General features: G+C 40.5%; 1 protein-coding gene across 2 annotated transcripts in view; it reads left to right on the top strand.

Annotated features, from left to right (window-relative positions):
* Nucleotides 1-25,101, top strand: part of nrxn3a (neurexin 3a) — a 136,110-nt gene that overhangs the window by 107,790 nt on the left and 3,219 nt on the right. The window contains exons 1-6 of one of the 2 annotated variants that reach the window (XM_079369969.1): nt 4,190-5,680; nt 10,919-11,100; nt 11,197-11,368; nt 13,572-13,661; nt 14,539-14,846; nt 15,953-16,034. In XM_079369969.1, the coding sequence (XP_079226095.1) occupies nt 5,371-5,680; nt 10,919-11,100; nt 11,197-11,368; nt 13,572-13,661; nt 14,539-14,846; nt 15,953-16,034 (1,144 nt within the window). In that variant the 5' untranslated portion in view covers nt 4,190-5,370. Of the gene's footprint in view, nt 1-4,189; nt 5,681-10,918; nt 11,101-11,196; nt 11,369-13,571; nt 13,662-14,538; nt 14,847-15,952; nt 16,035-25,101 lie in introns of those variants that run through there. The other variant, XM_079369968.1, reaches the window with a different exon arrangement.

The following is a 25,101-nucleotide window of genomic DNA, read 5'->3' as shown; positions in this document are numbered from 1 at the left end:
GTTGCTTGCATCTAGCGCTTCGTGCTTTGATTGTATGGTAAATGCTTTGTGCAAACACGAGGGGTTGGAGGAGGTGTCTCCAAACATGCTGTCGCTCGAGGGCGACACCTACTGGATCAATAAGTCGCACATTCTTTAATTGAAGTATAAACATTGACAGCAGAAGAGTTATAAAACCAATCGGTGTTAAGGAGGATGAACTTCTTACCTGCCTGAGGTGACGTAAAGGTGTACTCGCTGACATCACTGGAGGCTGTGGTTACAGATGACAGATAGCACACGTTGGCCTAAACCCAACCTCCATTAACGTATAAATACTGACCTCTCAGCGACTTCAGTGACATCAGGCGTGCAGTAAGTGAGGGCTGGAGATCATTTATGAAACACCTGAAAACACCAGTGTTTGGTTTCTGGACTTTAATGAGGTGGTTTTATACCTCTGAAGGTTTCTCTGAGAAATACTGAACAAACTCCAACAAAGCCCAAACGGGCCAAACTGCCTCTCCAATGTGTCACCACGAAGGGCACAAGCAAGTTCACTTTGATTTTTGATTTTTTTTTTTTTCTCACTCTCTTCATTCAGGTCAAGCATCTCACCTCATTTCAGGCACAGCGTGACAGTGGCGCCACACAGTTTTCCAATTAGGTTAAGTCAGAATGGATGAGGCTCAGGCTGACAGGCTGAACAATCAGTTTCATTTTGTACTTGTAGTAAATCCATAGAGGTGGAACTTCAGATACAGAACTCGCCGTATAAGTTGATAAGTAACCCAAAAAAACTGAAACCGCTTTTTTAGTAAAAATATCTCGTTACTTACGTTCAGCGGACGTGTCCACGTTAACGTCTCATTTCAAGATATGACGAGCAAAAAGATGAAGCTGGAATCGATCAAACTGAGATAAAGAGAAGAGCAGGCAGATTTATTTATGTTTTCTGAAATAACACATGAAATCTAAAATACCGTTTTTTTCCATTTTCTTTATTTTGAGTTTTTATGTTGTTTGAATTCTTAGGAGGATAAAGAACAAGTTCCTCCATCCCAACGTGATCAAAATTCATCTTTGTCTTTTTAAATTCGTATCACTTTTTACTGTAGTTAGAAAAAAAAAACAAGCCTGTGATGCTTTAATACACCAAATCCTCAATTGTATTGATCTCTCACTCACAGTCATGGAATAAATTGAAAAACCCCGGAGCAAGAGAGCTGACCAAAGCAAAAAGAAATGATGCAACATCGTGCAACGCTGCTGAACGAGTTACTTATATTTTGACTTGACACTTTTGTTTCTTAATTCTTTATGCACGTTTATTTTAAAGGAACAACGATTGACTGCCTCGTACTGATGAATTAAAAAAGGAATCAAAATGGCCACATGCTGTGCAAAGAGTCACAACACGCGTGCACTCAAGTCCATTTCTTTCATGTTTCCAACACAATGCTTCTCCACGTTCTCCCCTCGAGCTAAGAAAGAAGAGTGAGATGCATTCCTCGCTGCGCTCTTACCCGGCTGAATTTAAATAATCCCACATCCAAGAGTCAGTCACAGAAAACTGAGGGGAGATCACACAGTCCATAGCACCAGATGAAAGAGAATTTTAACGTTTGGAAACCCCACCAGCTTACTCACCTTATAATGTCTTAAGATACGTGATACATGTGGTGGACCAACGCCACTAAAAGCACGCTGCTTTGTTATTAAACTACACTTCCCACAGTGCCTCATAAAGTGGCAGGGCTTTCATGTAATGACATGAAACATACGTGTATACACTCTATATGACATTTCTATTAAAGGTTGTGCTCACTGACACAATCTGTGTAAGAATTAGATTTTATTAGATGTATCAGGTGTTCCAGTCCTGCATCCGACGAAGCATGCATTTAAAAGACTGACTGCATGACAGCGGCTTGTCTCAGGCCAAGACTGTGAAAATGAATCGACAGAGTCTGAGTGACATCACCCGAACGAGCAGGAGGCGTTGGAAGCTCATGGATGGCGGTCGCCTATCGACAGGCTGAGAGCTGGAGCTGAGGCAGGATTTAAACCTCCTGCATGACGGAGCGTCACGTGGCACCTCCTGTACCGTCCCTGTCAATCAGCTCGGCTCCGCCTCTCTTAACGGATGACTGATCACAACATGTTTCTCCGCCCACCGATGGGATTTTGTGATCATTCACAAAGTGCAAACAGTTGGTAGAGTCGCCTATCTCTCCACAGGGAGTTTGGGGGTTCGATTCCGAGCCCCTGCAGCAAACGTGTCCGATGTACCCTGAAGTGGTCCTGCTGCTTCGGCGGTGGCGTATGAATGGGATTAGTTACATCTGATGGTCACTTTATACATCAACCTCTGCATGTGACACGTGGTGTAAAAGTGCTTCCATTTAGCGAAAGCTGAAAAGATGTCCTGTTGGACAGGACGCTGATGGGTGACTGTTAAAGACATCGTCAGATCTAAAGTGTATTTCTCCAGCTCCAGATAACTGACGCGTGTGTGGCCGACTGCCTGATTTGGTGTCTGCTGCTCTGCTGCTGGTGACAGACACAAACGCTTCAGAAATAGCAACAGTAACAGTGTCCTGATTTCAGCCCTTGTTCTATTACTGGCAGGAGTATCAGCAACCATTAAGCTTTTCAGCTGTGGTAATTTACTATTTTCGGCGGCGCTGAGACAGGTGGGCGTTCACACAGTCAACATATGATGTGACTGTTGTGATGGCAGGCGGACAGACGCTCAGAGGAAGGATCCAAAAGGACTTGTGGTTTGTTTATTTTAACGTCAGGTAATCTCTGTTTGTCTTCACACGTCAGCTCTGTTCTTTCTTTTTTTGAGACACTTTTCTGTTCAGTATTCAGATTTTTACCTTTTGTGCTTATCCAATCCATACTGGCACATTCGTTTGCCTGTCATTTATCATTAGGTCCTAGCTTAAAAACAAACCCTGCCATATAGAATCTATGACGTTCAGCAGCTGCTGACTCCAGCCTGACGCTGTCGTCGTGCCATGTGTGACTCTGCTGGTTTCCAGTCCAGGCTGTGACATGTGATGTCCATTCAATGTGTACAATAATCAATCAGGCATCTCCACTTACTCTTCTTGTTTAAAAGTTGACGTTAAAATATGGCTCGCATCTGGTGGCGGGTGATGCTGTCTGGAGCCGGAGTCGATCCGAGCTGCTCCTCGCCCACCTGAATGACTGAATAGTCCGAGTTATGAGTTTCTCCTCCACTCTGCTGATCTGCTGCAGGACGCTGGAGTATAGCCAGATGTGTCAACATCTTTACTGTGGTGTTACACTTTTTTTTTTTTTTTTGATTTACAAATCAAAACAAAATAACTATAAAGAAAAAGACTCTCACATAAATCAGCATGATAAGACCTCGTAATGATAAGAGAAGCCAAAACTGGACAAACTGACATTGACCCTTGTCCATCTGTTAACATGGAGTAGGTGGGCCTTTAGACCTGTACTGCAGCCAGTCAGTAGGGGGAGCTCAAAATGTTCTGGCTCCACTTACAGGGCGCTGTCATGTCATTCATCTTTTCAATCAGTTTTGGGCTTTTCAGATTTGTGTCCACCATTCACAACAGTCACACTGAACATGTTTCATCTTTTTTTTTTTTCTTTTGTAGAGGTTTGAACCGGCCTGTGAACGTGCAATGGCTTACTCTGATGTCCATTGTTAGCAAAAGTTACGTTCCACGAGAAGTGTCTTTAGCCAGCTCAGGCTCCACAGTTCAACAAAAGTTCACTTCAAAAACATTGTAAAAAAAAGGAAAAAATTTCCCATTTATTCAAAGTTATAATTCCACGGATATGAACGTGCCTGACTAATACACCTCGTTGTGACTAAATACCAATCAATAAAAACAGTAAGAAAACTTCCAGTTTGCTTCCAAAGCTCACAGTCACAGCTGAGTAATCAAAAACAAAACCAATACAATATCTTGCACACATATACGATCTTAAAGGGAAAGTACACCTTTTTATCACAACATGCGAAGTTACTCAAAAAACATGGAATTTGCTTTGCTTTTAACAATTTTAACATTTTTAACTGTATTTATCATTATGAACTTTTCTCTTGCCTCTACATTCTTGGTCACTTATTGTGCAACAGAATTTGTAATAAGAAAATAGTTAACCTGCAGTCAGCCTTGTGCTCTCACTCACTCTCTGTAGTTAGGACATGAAAACATCACCTGGAGTAAATCACACACTGGAACATACAGTAACATCTGTGCCAGAAGTACAGCACTGTTTCTTCTGACCCACAGTGACTTGGTGTTGGACACTTTGTTGGAGCCGTCTTCTTTTTCTAAAGCTGGATTGAATGTTGGGTTTGCAGGACAAAAAAAAAAAAAGACTGAAGTACTTAAAAAATAAAATCAGTCCTCAGGTGGCTAAAGGAGGATGGATAAAAGAAGTGGATTTCCATAGTTATAGGTAGAACACGAACATCAGCGATTGGGAAGAAGAGCCCAGGTAATAAATCTCCATATTGCACCTTTAATTTCCGCCCTTCAATGATCGTGCTCTGCCTTCTCCAGTCCCACCCCTCCAATCCAACACTACCTCTCCACCGTCTCTCTCTCTCTCTCTCTCTCTCTCTCTCTCTCTCTCTCTCTCTCTCTCTCTCTCTCTCTCTCTCTCTCTCTCTCTCTCTCTGTTGCTCCAGATCATTGCTGCTCTCTTTTCTTGAAGTGTGCTTGGCAATACTGAGCACACATCAGAGGACGGTGTCTTAAAGCAAAGACGCGGGAAAACGGAGACAAGAAATAATTTTTTTTGCATTGTTCTTCTATACTGTGCTTTTGACGGATACTCCTGAAATCTTCATGAAGTCACATTAAAAGGAAGCGAGCGGCGCTCTGAGGAGTGGACGGACAGGATATACTGGATATACGGTCTTCTATTTTTAATGGCTTTTTTGGTGGCAGTGTATTGTGCAAGTTTCAGAGGATCAGACGAAGTCCTCCTCTCCGTCGACTTTCCATCTGTGCAAGATTGCATTTAGATGTCTGTTTAAAAAGTCAGAATAAATGGATGGAGAAATTGGCAGAGAGATGGAAGTGTGATCAGCAAAAGGCTGCCCAATCTAACCCACATGTCCTGTTCAGAGGAGGGTGCCGCTGTGCTTCCATTCTTATGTTCACTCTTAGTTTCCTGCAGGCTGTGGAGCAAATGTGTACGTGTTAGGATTTTTTTTTTTTGCCTTTTATTGAGAATCTTCTCAGGATGTCTAAAACCAACAAACCGTCTGTGAGCGTCTGACTTTGGCTGATTCTGTGGCGCTCATTCTTACTATGGGGCTCTCTCAATCATGAACGCTTCCTCGTGTCTGTTCGGATCGTTTCACCCTCCGTCATGTGCCCCATGGGAGCATCGCCTTCACGGGGTTTCATGAAAGCGGGTTCCTGCAGAGCTCCTGGCCTTGTCGTTCTCTATCACAGCGTCTGGATGGGTTGGTTCATTCTGGGGTGTTTCGCTGCGTCTGTAAAGCAGAGCTCGTCCCCGTCCCGGCTGTTTGTGAACTCTGCCAGTGTCTCTGGACCTCAGATGGTCGCAGCCTCATATGCTCACCCTGAGCAGCATCACCAGCATGGTGGGAGGCACCGCTCCTCCAATCTACCCATCTCCATATACAGGTCGTCTGCGTCGCTGAAGGGAGGCCATGGTGAGTGGAAAAACCGAACCACGTGTCTGTGTAGTCGGGTTTCAGACTTCCCGTAGGAAAGAAAAGTCAAACTGAGAAAATAATTCATTATCCATTGTTTTTATTGTCACGTTTGATTCACGTTTGATTCAACCTCTGCCAAATCCGTGAATATGTCAAGAACAGTGTATCAGCTGTAGCTATTGACTGTCATTTTAAAAAAAAAAATTTTACTTTTTGTGCCTGTATTAGAGAGACAGGACAGTGGACAGAGTGGGGAATGACACACAGATCGGATTTGAACCTGGGCTGCCCAACTGGAGGACGATAGCCTCCGTACATGGGGTGCACGCACTAACCACTGCGCCCTTACACTGACTGTAATTCAGCCTAAAAGCCCAAACATTACTTTAGTGCAGGGGTGTCCAAAGTGCGGCCCGGGGGCCATTTGTGGCCCTTGACTTCAAATTGAAGAATCAGAAGATTTTGGCCCCAGGCCTCATCAGATGGCATATTTCGTTCTTTTTTTCTTTTTCATGTTAGCGAGGGAGACCTATAAAAGCCTGACTATTCTTTCCAAAAAATTAGAACACAACAGTTTCCCACTGCAATTAGTTATTGTGTATTTACATTCTTTTTTGAAGAGGTCAAAATACAAAAAGTTCCCTCCAATATTTAAAAAAAACCCCTGTGGCCCGTGAGCAATTCTTGGCCCGCAAGAAAAAAAGTTTGGACACCACTGCTTTAGTGCATGCTACTTAATGCACCAACCTGCTAGGCTACAGCCATGGCCTCTAAAAGTCAAGTTGTTTGAACATTCAGTTGGCGTGGTCGGTCTTTAAAACTCAAAGACTTTGCAGAGGTTGAGGTCGTGTCCCGTGTGATGTACGAGGGTCTCAAGCCACCAGACCTCGCAGTGCATCTTAATAACTCCGTTTTTCTTTGGTTGTCACGACATGCACGCATCACATCGCTGCGATGAGAGGCTAAATGAACAAGCTGCAGGCCAGCTGTGTATTCACTGGTGGCAGCTACTTTAAGCTGTTTTTGCTCAAAGGCCTTCGGCACTGGTCACGTGACTAAAATCTATGATCAAAAGAAGAAACAGTTTTTTGAACCATATCTAATATTAGCTGTTAATACAGTATGAGAGCTAGTTTGAGTTTGTAATCAGAGGACACATAAGGAATTGTTAGCATTTTTGCGTTGGCTTTATTTTCCACACTGGAGGATGTTGCTGGGTGAAAACCACCAGTGCATTTCAAAATGGTGGATGCAATCATAACGCACACTTTGTCAATGAAAAAGTGCACGTAGCAGAGTCATGTCGTTCTTGAGCAAAGCACTGAGAAATGACGCTTCAGTGAACCTGTTTACGGCTCAATGTCTAAAAAACAGCTCGGCTTGAATCCGCTGAAACTCAACGAAAGACAGACGCTGATATTTAAAGAGGATTTTTTTGAACCACTCGTTGTTTTTACTGGTTTGAATCAGGGCTGTCATCGTCAGAGTTTAACGTTTACATTTTTGTAATAAATCGTGATTAATCTCCTCCTGTTTTGTCCCTTCAGGCTCACCGTAGATAATCCTCTCTCTGTAGTCTCAGTGATGTAAAAGAAGGACTCGTTGAACGTCTCATTTCACTTAAACAAGCAGCTCACATTAGCCTGATGACATCACACATTGACCTTTGTTACCGTTCCTTTAAAACTGTTTGACATCAGTGTATGATCTCTAATCACTTCCTGTTTCTGTACTCGAGTACAGAAGGTCCTTTCTTTATTTCAAAATAAAAGCAGGGTTGAATTCAAACAGCAAGTAAAGTACTCTCAGCTCAAGACATTACAGACATTTTCAAAATAAAAGCCCTTTAAAGTTTTTGGCATTTCAAAATACGATTAACGATGGAAATTTAGTGAGAAGTTGTTGATTGAGAAAATGTTGTGCCCGAGTTTTAACACCTGTTTCTGTTTGTCTTAAAGAGAAGCACTTATTTAAAGGATAATTCAGTAACAGGTTAGAAAACTTGAATTCATCTGGAGGGTGGTTGGAAGTTTTTACAAAGCTAGTTTAAGAGCCAAAGCTTAGAATGACTCTTTTTTTTTTTTTTTTGCTAGTTTGCCGTGTTGTTTATTTCTCTGTGTACGTTTTATGAGTTTTTGTTTGCATATAAGGGCTGACTCTCTCCTTTCCTTGTTAAACAACTTTAAGTGATTTCAAGGACTTTTTAATGAAGTTCCAGAGAGAGGACACATCCAAGTAGACACATCTCTGCAGCGACTTCCACAGTGCTGAGAGTGTGTCTGCTGCTATTTGTGGATCAATTAGAGTTGTGGTGATTGCAGCGGGACACCTTTTGATCCTTGTTATGTGTTGATTATTGCAATCATCATTCTTCTCTGGAAAACTCATTTCCATGAAAACTTGGAGTGGCCAGGTGTGTGTGTGTGTGTGTGTGTGTGTGTGTGTGTGTGTGTGTGTGTGTGTGTGTGTGTGTGTGTGTGTGTGTGTGTGTGTGTGTGTGTGTGTGTGTGTGTGTGTGTGTGTGTGTGTGTGTGTGTGTGTGTGTGTGTGTGTGTGTGTGTGTGTGTGTGTGTGTGTGTGTGTGTGTGGGGGGGGCAAAGAGGGACATCACAATAGCACAGAATTGGGCGAAAAGATGAAAAGCAATCTGTGCAGGAAGACAATATAACACACACGAAGTTCTGAGTCCATCTGGACCCTCGTCAATGCAAAGCAACACTGAACATACAGTTTTTAATCTTTTCTCACTGTGACTACAGCACTTTAACTTTTCTCGATACATTTCTTACACATTCACAAAGTCAGGTTTCTTATTCGGGGCTTTTGAAGGGAGGACGTGAAGGAGAACTGCACGACTCCAGACGCTGGATTCGATTTGAAAGCAGCACTCATTTGCCATGTCGATGTTTCTTCGACTGATTTTGACGTGTGGACATGCATTAAGCATTCATTTTTAACAAATCCCCTTTTGACATGAGTAGCTGTCCCGCCTGTCTTATATCCTGGATAGGTCACATGAATAAATAAAACATGCTCGTTAGAAACTGTGTTAACACTTTGATTAATTGTGCACGTTCCCTCGTGCAGTTTCCCTGCTGTGATTACCGCGGCGGATCATAAATGACACTTTATAAAGGCATTTATCCGTCACAATCTGTGCGCACACAAACTAATGACAACAGCTGTGAGGGGAGTACGGGAGAAGTAATGAAGGAAGAGCAGCCTCAGACAGAGTTAAACCTGCCTTCTGTTCTCTTTAATCAAAGTCAGACGCATATTTCTTTTTGCAGCCAGCTTTCAGTTTGACTTGAGGCGATGAAGATCCACCGCAGCCGTCTGCGACTGGGTCATAATCATAAAGACACAAACGGCTTCCATCTTCAGACGCTTAGTGAAGACAAAACAGATGAAAGGAGAAGGCAGATTGTGTGATATGAGATGACTGCAGACATCAGGTCTGAAGGCGTCTGATGGGCTGGACTGAACTCTGGAGAAGTCGTTCACCAGGAGTCTGGTTCTGCTTGAGCTCCTGCTGGATTCATGTTGGGAAATTATTCACCACAGGCCACACCTACAAATTCACACACTGATGGTAGAGGCTGCTGTGTAGTAAGAGCGTCAGAATGAACTAATCCCATTCATACACATGCACGCACCATGGACCAAGCAGCGGGTTCAGTGTCTTGCCCAAGGACACATCAGACATGTTGGTGGATCGAACCCCCAACTCTTCCAACAGAGCCACAGCCGCCCCACATTAACAAAGTGTAACAGTCTCGAGCTCTTTATAGAGTTATAAAAGCTCAACTCTGACAACGACAGATTCATTTTATTTTTGTATTTTACATTTTCTGGTTTTGAGTTGCGGTTCATACAAACGCATTTAGAAAGTGTCAAAGTAAGGTTTAGTATTTATCAGAACATTTCTGCTGCTGAACTGTGAAGCTAGCTGTGCTGAAAAGAGTTTCATGTGTTTGAAAGATTTTTAGTTCCACTGTAATGAGCAAGCACGAACAATTAAAAAAAATTTTAGACGAGAGGGAATTAAAAAAACAGCCTCAGCTTCTCCAGGTGACGTCATCTGAGTACGTGTGCGAGGAGACCTGCATACGCCGGAGTGGTTCGTGTGCGACTGGTTGACTGAGTTCGTTTAAAAATGGATGCAAAAATGTTTCAATTTGATTTAAACAAGATAAATCACGTTACGTTATTTACTGATACAGTATTTAGAAAAAGCTCTCATCTTCTGTATTTTGAGTTTTTTTTCTGTTTTGTAATTTACTGCTGGATCCTGACACTGATATAGATGGATCGATAGATACTTTATTGATCCCGAGGGAAATTCAAGGCAAATGGTATCTTTTAAATCCTTCAAGGAATGTTACATGCAACATAAACCTACGTCTCAACACACACGCTCTGCACTATTTTATTTATTTTAAGTCCTGCGTATCAGGACCAACGCTGCCTAAAAGTCACCCACACCCACACAGCTGTCGTCTTCCTCACATCCACACAGACAAAGTGTTCGCTCCAGCTGCTAGCTACTGTGCTTTGAAGCACAAGAAAGACAGGAAAAAGGCGATGTTGTCTCTGTTAGATAAAGACGTCTGCTCTGACTGAGTATCTAAAATAATCTGTCATGATGTCAGTTTGAAGGAACGTCAACCACCAGTGTCAATTAAAAGACTTTCACTGTCAAGCAAAGAGCAGCTGAGGGGCAACTTGTAAAAAATAATTCACCGAGCCAAATTCTTTTTTATTCTCACATGATCACTCTGTCTGAATACCTCCTGATTTATTTTGAAATTCAAGTTGCAGTGGCTCCCGTTCCATAAGATACCCCAAGTTTTCTCCCTGAAAGAGGGTCAGTCATGAAGCTCGGTGAATACTTCCAAAATAAACCTGAGGCTTTAATGTTAAACACCTCTCTGAGGAGATGTCAGCATGCTTTAAGACCACAGGACTGCACATCCATCATTATGACCCCTGTAGACGTTAGGTGTTTGTGCACCAAACACATGCACAGAGTCGAGCGGCTCTACAGAGGCAGTAACATGTCTGTGCTCCGGTGTTGGGTGGGCCATGTTTAAATGAGACATTATGAATTCATATGTGGAAAAGTTGGCCTCTTTTGATGCAAAGGATCTTAGTTTGAAAAAAATGTCCCACTCACAAACAGCATGCAGGTTTTTACAGGGATCCGTAACAGATTTTTTTTTTTTGTCTGTTCAGCTGGGACAACGTACATCTTCGGTAAAGGAGGCGGCCTCATCACATTCAAGTGGCCGGCCAATGAGAGGCCGAGTACCAGGACGGACAGGCTGACCGTCGGCTTCAGCACCTCCCTGAAAGAAGGCATCCTGGTCAGGATTGACAGCGCACCCGGTCTGGGGGATTATCTCATGCTGCACATAGTGAGTATAAAAATGTATGCAGGGATCATGAAGAAATCGCATAAAGAATATTTCAAGGTTTTTTTTACGGTGATGATTTTGTTTCTCTCAATTCAGCAACAAGGCAAAATAGGAGTGACGTTCAACATCGGCACCGTGGACATCACCGTGCAGGAGGGCAGCACCCCAGTGAATGATGGGAAGTATCACGTGGTGCGGTTCACCAGGAACGGTGGCAATGCTACGCTACAGGTGGACAACTGGTCCATCAACGAACACTTTCCAACAGGTACAACGCCAATTCATCTCTCTCATCTCCAGCACTTCATTTTAACATGTTGCTAAAATGCTAACTCACTTCCAGGTTTAGGACTCTTTCCTGTGCCAGTCTGTTCCTCTCAGGATTATACCTCAGTGCATTTCATTTTTGTTCTTCTTTTTGTGGATTTCAAAGGGACAGAAATAAACACTGAGCCTTTGACATTAACAATAACACTCGTTTTTAGAGTTTATAATTATTCTTTGTTGTACTTTTCTCTGTACAAGAGTGTTACACACGACAACCCTTTTAGTCTAATGCCCGTCTGTAAGTGGGCCTCAAAGTAAAACCACGAATACACAAGAGTTGTCCTGTACAAAACAAACAGGCAGAACAATGCAGGACACAAAATAACACGCAGACAAACTCTATGAAGCAGAAAGAACATGATCTGTAACCTGTGAGCTCTGCCGCCCTCTGCTGGTCCATCACCGGAACTACAATATTACAGACTACAGACTGAGGAGCAGCTCAATGATTTTGGTGGTTAAAGCCACTTCATCACTAGTATGACCCCATACTTGAGATATTTCTAAACGTACTTCAATCTGTCTTACATGTCAAAGTTAATAGTCACTGTGATGTAAAAATAAGCCTTTAGTTGGAGAGTCAGAAATCAGGGAGAGAGACCCCCAGCCGTCCGCTTGGAGGATTACAGCCTCTGCATACCGTGCACTAACCTCTGCCGGCACCCCTTTTATTCTAAGTTGCTGAATAGTGTGTTGAAAAAACATGCTCACCCTTAGTATCTTATATGATAGAGCCGGGCCTCTAACCAGCCTCCTAATATGCATCACCTGCAGGTGAATACGTGAAGCCACTAAGAAGCACAAAACGTCTGCAGCAATTTAAAAAAAAATTAAGTAAAATATTTTAAGTTTAATTTCAAAGCTTCCGGTTCAGATTGTGTACTCAAAGAGAGGATATTTCCCTGTAACATTAAATAGTTAAAAACCTTATAGAGGAGTTAGGAGAAGTGTAGATGACGATGCACTGGCTGACCTGCGTCCCATGACAGAATATACTGTACAGTTATGACTTCACACGGGGATAATAAAGGTCATAAGATCTAACCACTGATTGTTCTGAACATTGGTCTTTAAAGTGAACTGTCTGTACTCGCCCTGCTGCTTTACTCTCTAACCCGTTTAATCCCATCGGTCAAAAATGTGTTCAAGCAGTTGGTGTGTGTCTGAACACGAGAGAAGAAAAAGTCGCTGCAGATTGTCTGTGCTGGGGTCAGACCTTGAGCATTTAAGACGCAGCACTTTGAATGAGCTTGTCAGGGAATAAGCGTTTATAATATTGCTCTTTTAGGATAAAGGCATGAGGACAATGGAAATGCATGAGCAGGGGGCGTGACCTCGGGCCTCTACTTTGATGGTCAGCTGAGAATAAATGGAGGAGCTGCTGATACCATACCAGAGCCCTCTACAGTAAAACACACAATATACGTACACTCTTAATAGCTACTTTTATTGTTGTTTGTTGTGTTAGAAATGGTGTAATTCACCTTACTTAATCATTCAGCTCCTCCTGTCTTTGTTTAAGCACCTCCTGTGGACAGAGTAATTCATTATAGTCTCTTTAAAAGGTCACTTATTCTCCTCCTTTTCAGAAAGTTTCAGTAAGTCTTAGAGCTCCCCAAAACATGTATGTGAAGTGTCTTATTCTAAATCCACTCTGATCCTGTATTTGATCATGTCTATAAACCCCTCTATTTCAGCCCTGCTCAGAACAGGCTGTTTCTGTGTCTGTAGCTTTAAATATGTTAATTAGATTTATCTGACCACGCCCCTGACGGTGGCTCAGGCTTTCTCTTCATTTGTAGACAGACTAGAGACACGTTAGTGTTGTAAAACATGGTGAAGCGTCTTTTGCTTAAAATGTGACCTTCACATTTTGTACTGTCTGTATAAGTTGTGTTTCTTTCTGTTAAACTCTCCTGCTTTTATCTAAAGTCATATTGACATCGACCCACAGCAGGGATATTAAAGTCACAGTTGTCTTTCCCTTCATATGAAGTCATCATATTTACGCCTGCTCTCGTACAATCTTCAGTTAAAGTCTTTTAAACTTTGTTGTAAATGTAAGAGAGGAAATGAAAACTGACAAGAGGCATGGTGCTGACGATCAATAAATCTTTTCATAAATGTCTTCTTAAACTTTAAAGGGAACAGCGACATTGAACGCTATCAAATGGCCAATAAGAAAATTCCTTTCAAATACGCCAGACCAGTAGAGGAGTGGCTACAAGAGAAAGGTAATTTTAAACGTGTTTTTATGCTTCTTTTTTTTTGTGTGTTTTATTTACTCAGATGATGTGAAAAACTTTGTCTGCACTTCTTCAACACTTCTTTAATACAAAACATAAACATTTGTATGTGATGCCCTTTTGAACATCATGAATGCAAGTCCTAAAATCTTAATACAAGCTTCTTTCAAAGAGCTCAATTCAAAGTGATGATCTCTGAACCTGCAAATACAGCATGAACATGAATGCACTACAATGCATGCAACTTCATACGGAGTTTAGCGTTGGCTAACATGCCTAATAAACCGCAGAAATAAATGACTGTGAATCAATAAACCATAAAGTGTAAATATGAAAATAAAGCTTCGTCACATAGGGTTCCTATTTTAATCATGCATGTTCAGCGACCAGAGCAAAGTGTGAGGTACAAAGAAGGTGTGTCTTAAAGATGAAATATGCCAACACGGAAGTGCAAATAAAAAGCTGCAGTTCCTTGATTGCCCACTTGAGGCCAGCTGTGAAAGCCCCATTAAAATATTCACGAAAAGAAACATTTGGTATCAATAGATACTTTATTTTATTTGGGGGGAGGGGATTTATTTTTTATTTCGGGGGAGGGGATTTTCTTCAAGCCTCAGAGTTTTCCTAAAACTTACATTATTACGGGCCGTGGCCGAGTTGTTTGGCCGGTTGGCTTGTTTTAAATCATTGCCCGGTGGCTTAAAGCCCGTCTCAGCTCCGCTACTTTTTGCCTCTGACTTGAACTGGTTGTTGCCCCACAAAACAAAATAGGCCCTTGTAATTCTGGGTGCTGCTTTTATTGTATGTTGTTGTTTTTTTGAGTGTGTATATAAACTGTTCTGAAATTGGCTGTCTCCTCCTCCAGGACGACAACTTACAATTTTCAACACCCAGGCAACAGTCGTAATCGGAGGTAGTGATCGCAGCCGGCCCTTTCAGGGTCAGCTGTCGGGCCTTTATTATAACGGGCTCAAGGTGTTGAACATGGCTGCCGAGGGAAACCCTAACATCAAGATTAACGGCAGTGTGAGGTTGGTTGGTGACGTGCCCATTGGAGGAGGCTCAGCCAGGACTACAGCCCTGTCTCCAGAGATGTCCACTACCTTTATAGAGACAACTACCATGATGTCCACCACAACCACACGGAAACACAGGTCGTCTTCAACCGTACAGGTAAGGATACATTCACCTTCACCACCATTGCTATGGAAACGATGACACATGGAGGTTCAGTCATTACATTGTACAAAAGTGAAGCCAAGGTAGAGGGGTGCTGACATATTTCTACTTTGGATGCAGAATGCCTAATTCATACGTTGCTGTAGTCCGCATTAGTCAAAGTCATCTCTGTTGTCAAATTTTCAACATGTGCTGGACATACAGAAAAATCAAAAAACACATTTCTATCTGAGCCATGGCGTTAACTATCAGTCGAAAGATTTTTTTTAAATATATACAAAATATAAAGGATAAACATAAAAAAATCAAGACACTGTGCATTTTGTTAAAAATAAAAACCAAAAAAACAACAGCAGCAAGAACAAATTTGCTTGGACCTGTATTAACCACAAGTAAATAGCTATAAGGCAGTAACTTAGTGAATGTAATTATACATATTTGTTATGTATTTTAAGGGTCCTTTTGTTTGGGATAAGCTGGAAGAATCCTTCTTCCTCAAACCCTTACACACATTTCATTTCCCAATAAGTTGCATCAAAAAGTCTTGTGTCGGTTTGAAGCAGTTGTCATGGTGATGGGAAGTTCAATGACTCGTGTGATAGTGTTTGTCATATTATTAGATGTCACTCTGATAATCCGGCTCACATAGCGCCACGGGAGCTTCATCTGTCAATCATGACGCAGTGCACCTTTCTGAAGGCATCAGGCAACAAGCAATTTGAAAGACTCTTCTCAGACAGTGAACACTGGAACACCTATAAGCACAGCGACAACGATCACGACAGAGAAAAAAAGAAATGGACATATTTTAATTTTTAGAGCCCAGCTCCAAATGTTTTGGCTTCACTTTGAGGTGTTGTGTTGTCCATCTTTTTATACATTCTATGGTCACCATGTGCTGTTAAAACTGAATCAATGCATTCTGGGGGTTGGAGGCACTTGCTCTAGAAATCGACTTACAAGTGCTAAAGAAAAAATAATTTTGCTTTTTTTAAAGCATTGACCTGTCCTTTTCTTTTCTTTGTACACTGTATTTGTTTGTGATCTGTGTTTCTCTGCTGCGGCTGGGACCTCTGATGACCAAAAACCGGCCCACAAAGCATTCGGTGGATGACATCGGGTCGTCTGCGGAGTGTTCGAGTGACGACGAAGACCTGGAGGAGTGTGATACGAGCCATGCAGGTGGGCTAGGTTAGTTTGCATTTGCTTGCTTTCTCTCACTCATCACTTATTTGCACCCGAGGATCTATGGTATCCTCAGAGCATCACAGCCCCATGGTTAGAACAAGTGTAACTTCATTCAGACAGTTATCATGGTAAGCTGCACGTCACATGACCCAGTGAAAACATTGATTGTTAAACCTGAAATGCAAATTGAAGTCGTGGAGATGATGCATCAGAGACACGGACAGATAATTCAGAATGTTGCTGACACAGAGCACCATCAACAACATGAGCTACACTTGCACATGGGGTCTTTTTTAAGTAGTTAACATGGTCACCAGTACACATACAAACTTTGCCTGCTGAGGGGAATAATAAAGGTTATTACATGTTATCATTATGTGCAAAATTTGTATGATGGTGAACCAAGTTTTCTGCACTGATGCTGCAAAATGTATGACATCGTGTTTGGGTTCACCGCTCCTGCCATTCACTGCTTTACTGATTTTTATTTTGAAACAAAACATTTGGACTTTTTTTTTTATTATTATAATTTTGTTTCTGCTAAAACTCAGCTCGTTGGCTAGAACACTTTGATGTTTTTCTTTTTGCTTTTTCATTTGTGGTTTTTCATCTCAATAGGCTTGCATTCAAAACGTGATAGAGAACAGATATCATTGAATTTCTGTGTACAGGTTTTTCATTTTTTGGGTCATACCTTTTGCTTTTAGGTGTATTTGTTATTCTGTCTTTTTTGTATTTAATATGAGAAAATCAAAAAAAAAAAAAAGGTTTAAGAATTGTTATAACCTAAAGAATCGGTTTGAAAAAAAGTGGGAATGTCCATTTTTAACCAACACAATAACACATTTTTAGAAGGAAACAGCAGGCAGCTAAGTTGTCACATCCTGAAAAGACATATATGGGTTTTAATTGAAACACGTTTCAGTATTTAAGAATACACTTTCACAAAATGCAACATAGCACAAAATAATTCTTTTTTTAAATGCTCCCTACTTATATTATATATATATATTGATAATTCAAGTTGTCCATTTTCTTTAAAAACAAAACTCCTTACCACAGAAACGTCACAGTCTCAACTATAAACAGAATGAAGAATATTTTAAAATTATGATTTAAACAGAAAAGGAACTCAATTGAGAAACCTGCTCAAAATCCTTTCCCTGTAAACTACAATGTGAGCTTCTCTTGAAGGCACGATTGGTGTTTTCCTCCAGATACACTTTTCAAGATTTTGTTTAAAATTGTCCTGACAGAAATGAATAACGCCTGTGCTCTGAGAGATCAGTCATCTGCTGCAGTTGTAAACCTGTAAAAACTTCGACCAATGTCTGCCATGAGGTACCAATCTGATTAACCAATCACGGCACTCTGTCTCCCTGCGCGGGCTCTATTCATTGCATGCTCTAGTCCACACTCAAAGTGTGTCACTGATGGCAGAGTTCATGCTGTGAGCTCGTCGTTGTGAGTAGTAAAATAGTCATTTACTGACAGCTGAATGAGACAGGAGACGATGTAGTTTCTACACAATGCAAAGCGATGAGATGAGGTCCAGCGGCGCTCGTGCGTGTAAGTGAGGGGGCGTGGCTTTTGAGGGAGCACAGAGGGGAGGGGGTGGGTGAAGACTGCCTTTAAGTGCACTATTAACCTCAGGAAGGACATTTCCATCGTAAATCTATTCTGCTAACAAATCAACATGATCTCATAAAAATAGTTCTAAACAACACCTTACATGATTGGTGATTACTTTATGGGAACAATAGGTTAACAAACGGGGAGACGAGGGGAGAATGAAAAGCTTTTCTTAGATGTGATTGAAGCTGTGAGACCGAGCAGTTTAGTACAGGCACAAAAACAATTTGAAATGCTGAGACATAAAAACCAACCATTACAAGGTTTTGGAAAAAGATTCTGGTCCTGAATTAATTCACAGATTTCTGTTCCAACTGAGGGAAAAAAGGTTAGACAATATTTGAGTTGATTGCACCAAAGAAAAGTTCTCATTCAACAGCGAGAATGTGAAGGCTCTTTGAGCGGTCTTAAAGGACATTCCCATTTTTTTTCAAAGACTATGTGGAGAGGTTTTGGTGTAAATGGGTTCAGAGCTGTGCTGTTTAGCCTGATGTTCATGGGGATTTGTGAAGAAAGACAAAGACAGGGCCCCAGTCATCCAATCATGTGTTTACACAGAAATTCACACCATTCTAACCCTAACATCGATTTGACTTTGACAGCGGCATGCTTTGATTTGAGATTTTCTTCTGTTGTTTCATTTGAAGAGTCAATGCTTGGTTTTGTCTTTTTTAAATTTTGGTTCAGAGACCACATTCCCGTCTAGTTCACACACAAAAAAAAACAACGCATTTTTGTATTTTGGCCTAAACATGTGTGGCATGACGTTTTGGTGGGTGATAATTGTTTCCACTTTTATCTTGAGGTACCATGCAGCTTTTAGTGAAAACATCTCTATTTTTACAAAGAAAATACAAAAGGCAAAATAAATATTTTCTTGCCCTGAACGGGGAAAGTTCCAGAAGTTACTCATGGTAGTTGTGTCCAAAACATGCTTCTAAATTATTGGTCCATCTCCTTCCTGAACCCTCCTACCATCCAGTTCTGTGGTTAAACCTCTATTTAAACTTATTTTGGTGCAAGTTTGATATTTCTTTTGCCTCAATTTCTATTTTCCACTTTTTTTTTTTTTTTTCTCTTAAGCCATCATTGGTACCAAAATCATCCAGTCATTCTCTTCAGGGTGCCCTTTGATCATTCTTGGCATGCTTTTGAATTGATCCTTGACTCCAAGCTTCCCATTCTTAGACTAACCTGGTTGCTTGGTCAGCATTCGTGTTTGAGTTGTAAATCCATCCTTGCGGTTGCAGTGTCATCCAATGTCGTCTTACTTACCCCACACTGTCTTACTGTGTCAGGGTGGCTGTTGTCTGGAGAAGTTATCGAGTGATTATTTTCTCTGTTGTAAATCTGTCGTGTTCTTTTCTCTCTTTCAACTGATTTCATAAGATGGCAACGTATACATCGGGTTCCTAAATACAGTGAACTGTTAAGTGTGCAAGCACTTTTTTTTTTCTGGAGACCGTGGACATTCAGACCAATACAATATGATATTGATCCCAAATAATTAAATTATTCTATCTGGTTAACAAGTTAAACTTTCTAGGCTCTAGTGCCACAAGGAAAGAAAGTGTTTTGTTAAATATGTTTAACCTCAAAAAATGATCAAAGAAATATATAAAAATGTTCATAGACTGTGGAGACTTAGCCTCTTACTTACAAAACTGAAACCAACGTGGTTGTGCTTTTCCTGCATTCTTTCTGATGACCAGCAGGGATGGTTGTAAGAGGAAGTCAGAAAAGCAGCCTGCCTTTAACTAAATTAAAATCTTGCCAAACATTTCCCAGTGAGTTAACCTGGCATACAAGTTTCCTAATAAACCAGATTTCAGATCTTATTTGTCCTTTGGAACAATCGCTGGGTAGGAACTTTGTAATTGGTTTATTTAAACTGAAAGTATGGAATATGTTGAAATAGTTTTTCTAACCTCTTGACAACCTCTGGTCTCTTTTCGTTGGTAGTGTAGATTGGACAGGCATTTGCCATCTTATGGAATTTCTCTCCGATTATATATTTCCTACATGGAAAAACCATGTGGGTTGCATTAGGCAAAGTACAGAATCATAAGTCAAAGTCACAGTGGTTTAAAGCTGGTATCTGTAACATTTTCAGGAAATTATTGTTTAAATCCTTTTAAATTGGGAACTGTAATACAAACTGTTTTTACGTTGTGTTATTCTCAATCTAATCCTGAGGGGTCTTTCTTACTTTAATACTGTTTAGTTTTTGCTCCAATTATACATTTGAGCTCGTGATTCTTAAATTATACTGCCACACGGGGCCGCCTCTTCATTCACAGCCCCGTGCACCCTGCGCCCCCCTTTCATGTTGCACACAGTTTCAGAAGCTTGAAGATTTTGTCACCATTTATAGAAGACAAACGCAGCCACCTGTTTCTTCATATTAGCATTAGCAATGTTAGAAAACTAACAAAATCTTAGACTGTACATCCAAATGACTCGTCTAAAAACGTTTCTACAAGTCGGTTGCATCCCCACAGCCTTTAAGGCTGCTCGGGTACACAGTTGTACTGCATTTTGTGTGTTTGCCTTTTCTGCAACAAAAATACACAATCACTGTAAAGGGATTATGTCCAATGCATTAGCAGCAGTTCTAGCCCTGGAACCCATGGAAACAGTCAGAGTGAGTGCATAAGATAAACCATGCAATAAAAGGATTTGGCTCCTCGCCTTGTCCGCCATTTTTGTTTATAATGTAAATACAGTATAAGAAGTCCTGCCCCTTCTTGATTTTAATTAGACAGTGATGGAGAAGTGACATTGACGGGCATGGTACTCTCCCAAAGGTTGACCTCTTTTACTCAATGACATTTCTTTTTTGTACTAAGTAAAATACTAAACTGTATTTGCTTTGGAAATAGACATAAAAAAAATCTGTTAATGGACTTACGTCTTTGTGGTCCAATTTAAATGGCCACACATTGGATGGGCTACCATGGGATAGAAAAGTGGCCACCTTCAAAATGTCATTGCACAAAAGACTCTCTAAGCAGCCAGCTGTTTATTTTTCAGTTTGTTGCATCACAGTTATTATTAACTGTATTGAATTGAGAATGTATGTTGCTAATCTAGCTAGCTTTTTGTTAGCCCAATACATCATTTGCTTCCCTCTAGTGCCACTCTCGTCCAAATATAAGAGGTTGGGGGAAAAACAACTATTTATATAAAAAACGAGGTTCTTATCTCCTGAGATATAAAATAGATTCATAACTTCCAAATTCACTCCCTGCTAAGTGCTAAGGCCAGCTCGTTGAATCAGAGCAGCAAGAAATTCAGCCTGTCTCACAGTTGACTGGCGTAGATCTTGAAGTATGAACTAACTGGAAAATAAAATTCCAATCTAGGAATTCAGAATGGAAAATAGATTCTCAATGAAATTGTTACCCCAAGAATCGAATTGAATCGTGAGACACCCAAAGGTTCCCAGCCGTACCAGATCTGGTCACTTCTTTCTCCAGAAAACACCTGAGGCATTACATACAACAACATTTGTATTTTCAGTTTGATTTTCACTTTACTTGATGTTATGGATATCAGCTTTAAGCTCAACTTTTGACTCTTTATCATACTTGGATCCCCCCCCCCCAAATTTTTTTTAAAAAAAATCAGCATTTCACATAAAGAACATGACAAATACTTTTAATTCATTTTTGTTTTGTGTCTTTGTTTGTTTCCTCCTCCCCACTTCTATTAGTTCAAATTGAGCTGTGTCCCAATTGCATACTAAGCACTAATTTTGACCATTTTGTATTTTAATTATAGTTCTCACTATATATTTGTATTTGCTGGGGGGGGGTTGGGGTTGGAGGATAAAAATATAAAGGGTGAAGTCACACTTGAAAAGTGACAAAATGTGTTTATTCAGCCATGTCAGTTTGCATACTGAGTGGATCGATGTTGGCTGTGGTGGTAATGCTAACGATTATTAACAATCAAACTAAACCGAAGAAGAGGAGAATTGGCTGTAGATCTTGAACCTCAGCTTGTCATGTGTTGTTTCTTGCTTGGGGAAAAACTGCAGATCTTTCAAATCAGGCATTGGGATTGGGACACAGTGTCTTTGTTTTCTTTTTTCTAACATTGGTCAGTCTTACCCGCCCCACCCCAGTTTGCTGTGTTGGTTCTTTTCTACTTTCCCTAAATGCAACTTACTTTAAGCATGCATCAACATCCTGCAGTATGACTAAAACGAAACCAAAAAATAAGTATAAAAATAACCCATTGTCAGCCAGTACCGTCTCTCTCCGATGTACACCCAGACTGCACCGCCGGTTCATGTTTAAAGACTAACATTACTGATAGATCTGCCATCAGAAACACCTGAGAGAGGAGCTCGTCCTGCAGCCGAGTGCCCCTCTCACCAGTGTCTGTTTTCTATTGTGTGCATCTGGTTGTAGTGTGTGCAAAATTTTTAAATGGCTTTGTTCTTTCATCGTAACATTTTTTCATTTGGGTAGTTTTTGACTGGTCATATTTTTTTGCATTTATCCAATTGATCTCTGGCATTTTGGTTCTGATTATGGTTTTTGGCTTATTAAGTATGTTTGGTTTGTTTTTTTGTCAATCAGATAATATTTAGAACGCAGTGGGAAATATTTTTTTATATAATTTGACTCTTTTGGATTTGGAACTACTTTAGTGACTAACTTGTGTGTGTTTTTTTTTTTTTTTTAAATATCCTACGATAAGCTCTCCTGCTGAAATATTGCATTCAAAAAAAAATCAAAGAAAAATCAAAACCTCAACAGTTGCACAATCCACTCAACTTCATGCTCTTTGTAGATGTATGCCAAAGCCCACAAAATTAGTAGTTGAAGCAGTTCCAGATCCACTTCTCTCATATCTTCCATTTTTCAGATTTTTTTAAATCAAAAAACAAATCTTTGCAGAATAATATTTTGACTTTAAGACAAAAAACAAATGAATTGCATGGCTAAGAAGTTGCAGTTTAGGGTTTGTCAGACTTGTCAGTGTTAGAGTTCTTCTGTTCTTTTCTGTAGATGGGCATGTATATTGCTCATTGTTTGTATATCCCCATCCCTTCCTTACAGCCACAAGCTCTAATGCCGCCCGACCGCTTCGTACTGCCTTTACATGGACATGGCAACTGACTTACACTGTCACCCTCATCACCCTCATTTCCTATGTAGTATGTTCATAGGTCCCACCCCTTCTTCACCTTCTCCCTTGTCTTTAGAGATATTGAAATATAAAGTCATCATCCATTCTACACTAAAGAACAAATGACAAATTAAGCAAAAACTGTAATATGAATAGATTTTAGATACTATTGAAGTCTATTGCAATGGAAAAAATGTAGATACACATTTTTGTAAAAACAAACTATTTACCAGGAAAAACCAAAACATAAAAAAACAGAATTATGGTGTTTTATTTTTTATGTTATGTGGTGTGGATGTATGTGTTGTTGCCTCCCTGTACCGTCGTGTTTTAAGATAGAACACTACAATGAATAAAAATGATCTTCAACGGTACCTAGCGGCTATCCAACATTCTTACACAACTTTTCCTTTGTAAATTCTTTTCTTCATGCCTAAATCATGCGGGCAATTTGTTGATGTAAGTTGACAACGGCATGCCTTTCTTTCCCTATGTTGAATGTTGATTTATTTAGAAAGATGCAGTTTGTAAACTCTGAGTGGGGGAGCACAGATTTTACATTTTGGCTCCACCGAGGTAAGTCGTGCCACAACCTTACTGAAACTGCACTGTTGCCAAGCAACCCCGATATTATTCTGGTCCCTTGATTCCTAATGAACAGTACCAGGTTGCACCGGCTATGAGAGGGTGTAAATACTGCCTAGTTCTATCTGACGTGGAGTTGACACGATTAAAGGTAGGGGTGGTGTACAAACATATTTCCAACGTAGGCAGACGTTTCACTTTAAATCTCAAACCTAGTACGTGTCAAACACGCTTGTCATGGTGTAAAGGTGTAGATTACTTAGAAGATAATGAGGTACAGAGGGGGAACCATCATATCTGCGACAGTATTTTTGTTAGTTTGGACGTCATGATTTTGTAGTGAAGATTAATCTTCTGCTAACTGGTGCAACCAAACAATGTCCCAACCTTAAGTTAGGTTCAACACTGGGTTTAGTGTCTGAGCAAAGTTAAAGGAGTCATATGTAACTCTGACGAGTAGTGTTTCTGCTGGAAGTGTCTTCTTCTCCAGAGTCAATGCTTACACAGCTTGCAATGCAGCCGACAAGGAAGCTTCAGTGTTTAGCCACATCTGCATTGTTCTTGAAACTTTCTGAGTTCTAAACTTTCTTCAATTTTCAAAAAGCGTCTCCTATATTTATTGTAGTTTTACCACATTTCTGCTCATGGAATCAGAAACAATGACCAGGCTGTTTAGGTTGGATAGACTCAACACTATCTAAACCAGTAAAGCCAGTATGGAGATTCCCAACAGGTATGGCTGTGTCTTGAGTTGTGTATATTAGTAATATAATGATGAGTTTGTAGAATGGGAGAGTAAAGAAATTAGTTTTATGCCAGTAACTTATATTAAAACACAATTTAGAAACCGATTAAAGTCAAGACACACGACCGCACCTGTTCAGAATGTTTTCAAAAACCATGTGGTGTCTGAACCTCTTCTCTTTAGCATGTACTACTCCTCTATATGGACACAGGCTACTTTTTACCAACATAGACTCGAGCCCTTCATCTTAGAGTTCGCAAACTGCATCTCAGATCAAGCTGAAATGAACTGAATGACCTTTAAATGTGTTAATGAGATGTCTAATAAACCTGCCTTTGTTTGGTCTGCGTGTGTGCGCCTCTAAACGTGTGTGTGTTAAAGCTGGCTGTAACTGATTTAAATCTGATAATGTGCTTTAAGTGTTGAGTCTGCAGCTGCTTGATGGAAGTTTTAATTTTTTTTGTCAATGGCTCTTTGAATGTTCACTCCAGTTATACCTGCCTGACAAAACTTGGTGAATTAAACTTTAGAGATTGTCTTGCAATGATTTTTTTTAACAAGTCTTAGAAGGTAAATGCTAAATAACCATCAGAGGTTTTGTCATGCTTATTATATTGTAGAAATGAACACGTCTTTGCAACTGGTTAGTCCAAAGTATTAAAGAGGATGAGTCAGTATTTGCAGTTTGGATAGTCTCAGTTTCATCCTTCAGACCAACCTGCTTTCATAATGTACTTTATATCACAGCATGCGAGTTTATATATTGACTCTCACATGGCCGAGCGTTGTTCTCCAACTAAAACGTGAAGTTTCTACTAAGTATTGGCTGGAGGCCAAGAGTGAACATTCAGAGGATTTTTTTCTGCCATTGTCTTTGTATGCGAGACAGTTAAAGTTGAACAGTTTCCTCTTAGATACAGAGATGTTCTTTGGAAAGAATCACTGGGTCAGTTCAAG

The sequence above is a fragment of the Symphodus melops genome, assembly GCF_947650265.1.
Source record: "Symphodus melops genome assembly, chromosome: 19".
Classification (NCBI taxonomy): domain Eukaryota; kingdom Metazoa; phylum Chordata; class Actinopteri; order Labriformes; family Labridae; genus Symphodus; species Symphodus melops.
The sequence above is the reverse complement of the archived record's forward strand: the minus strand, read 5'-3'. Positions and strand labels throughout refer to the sequence as shown.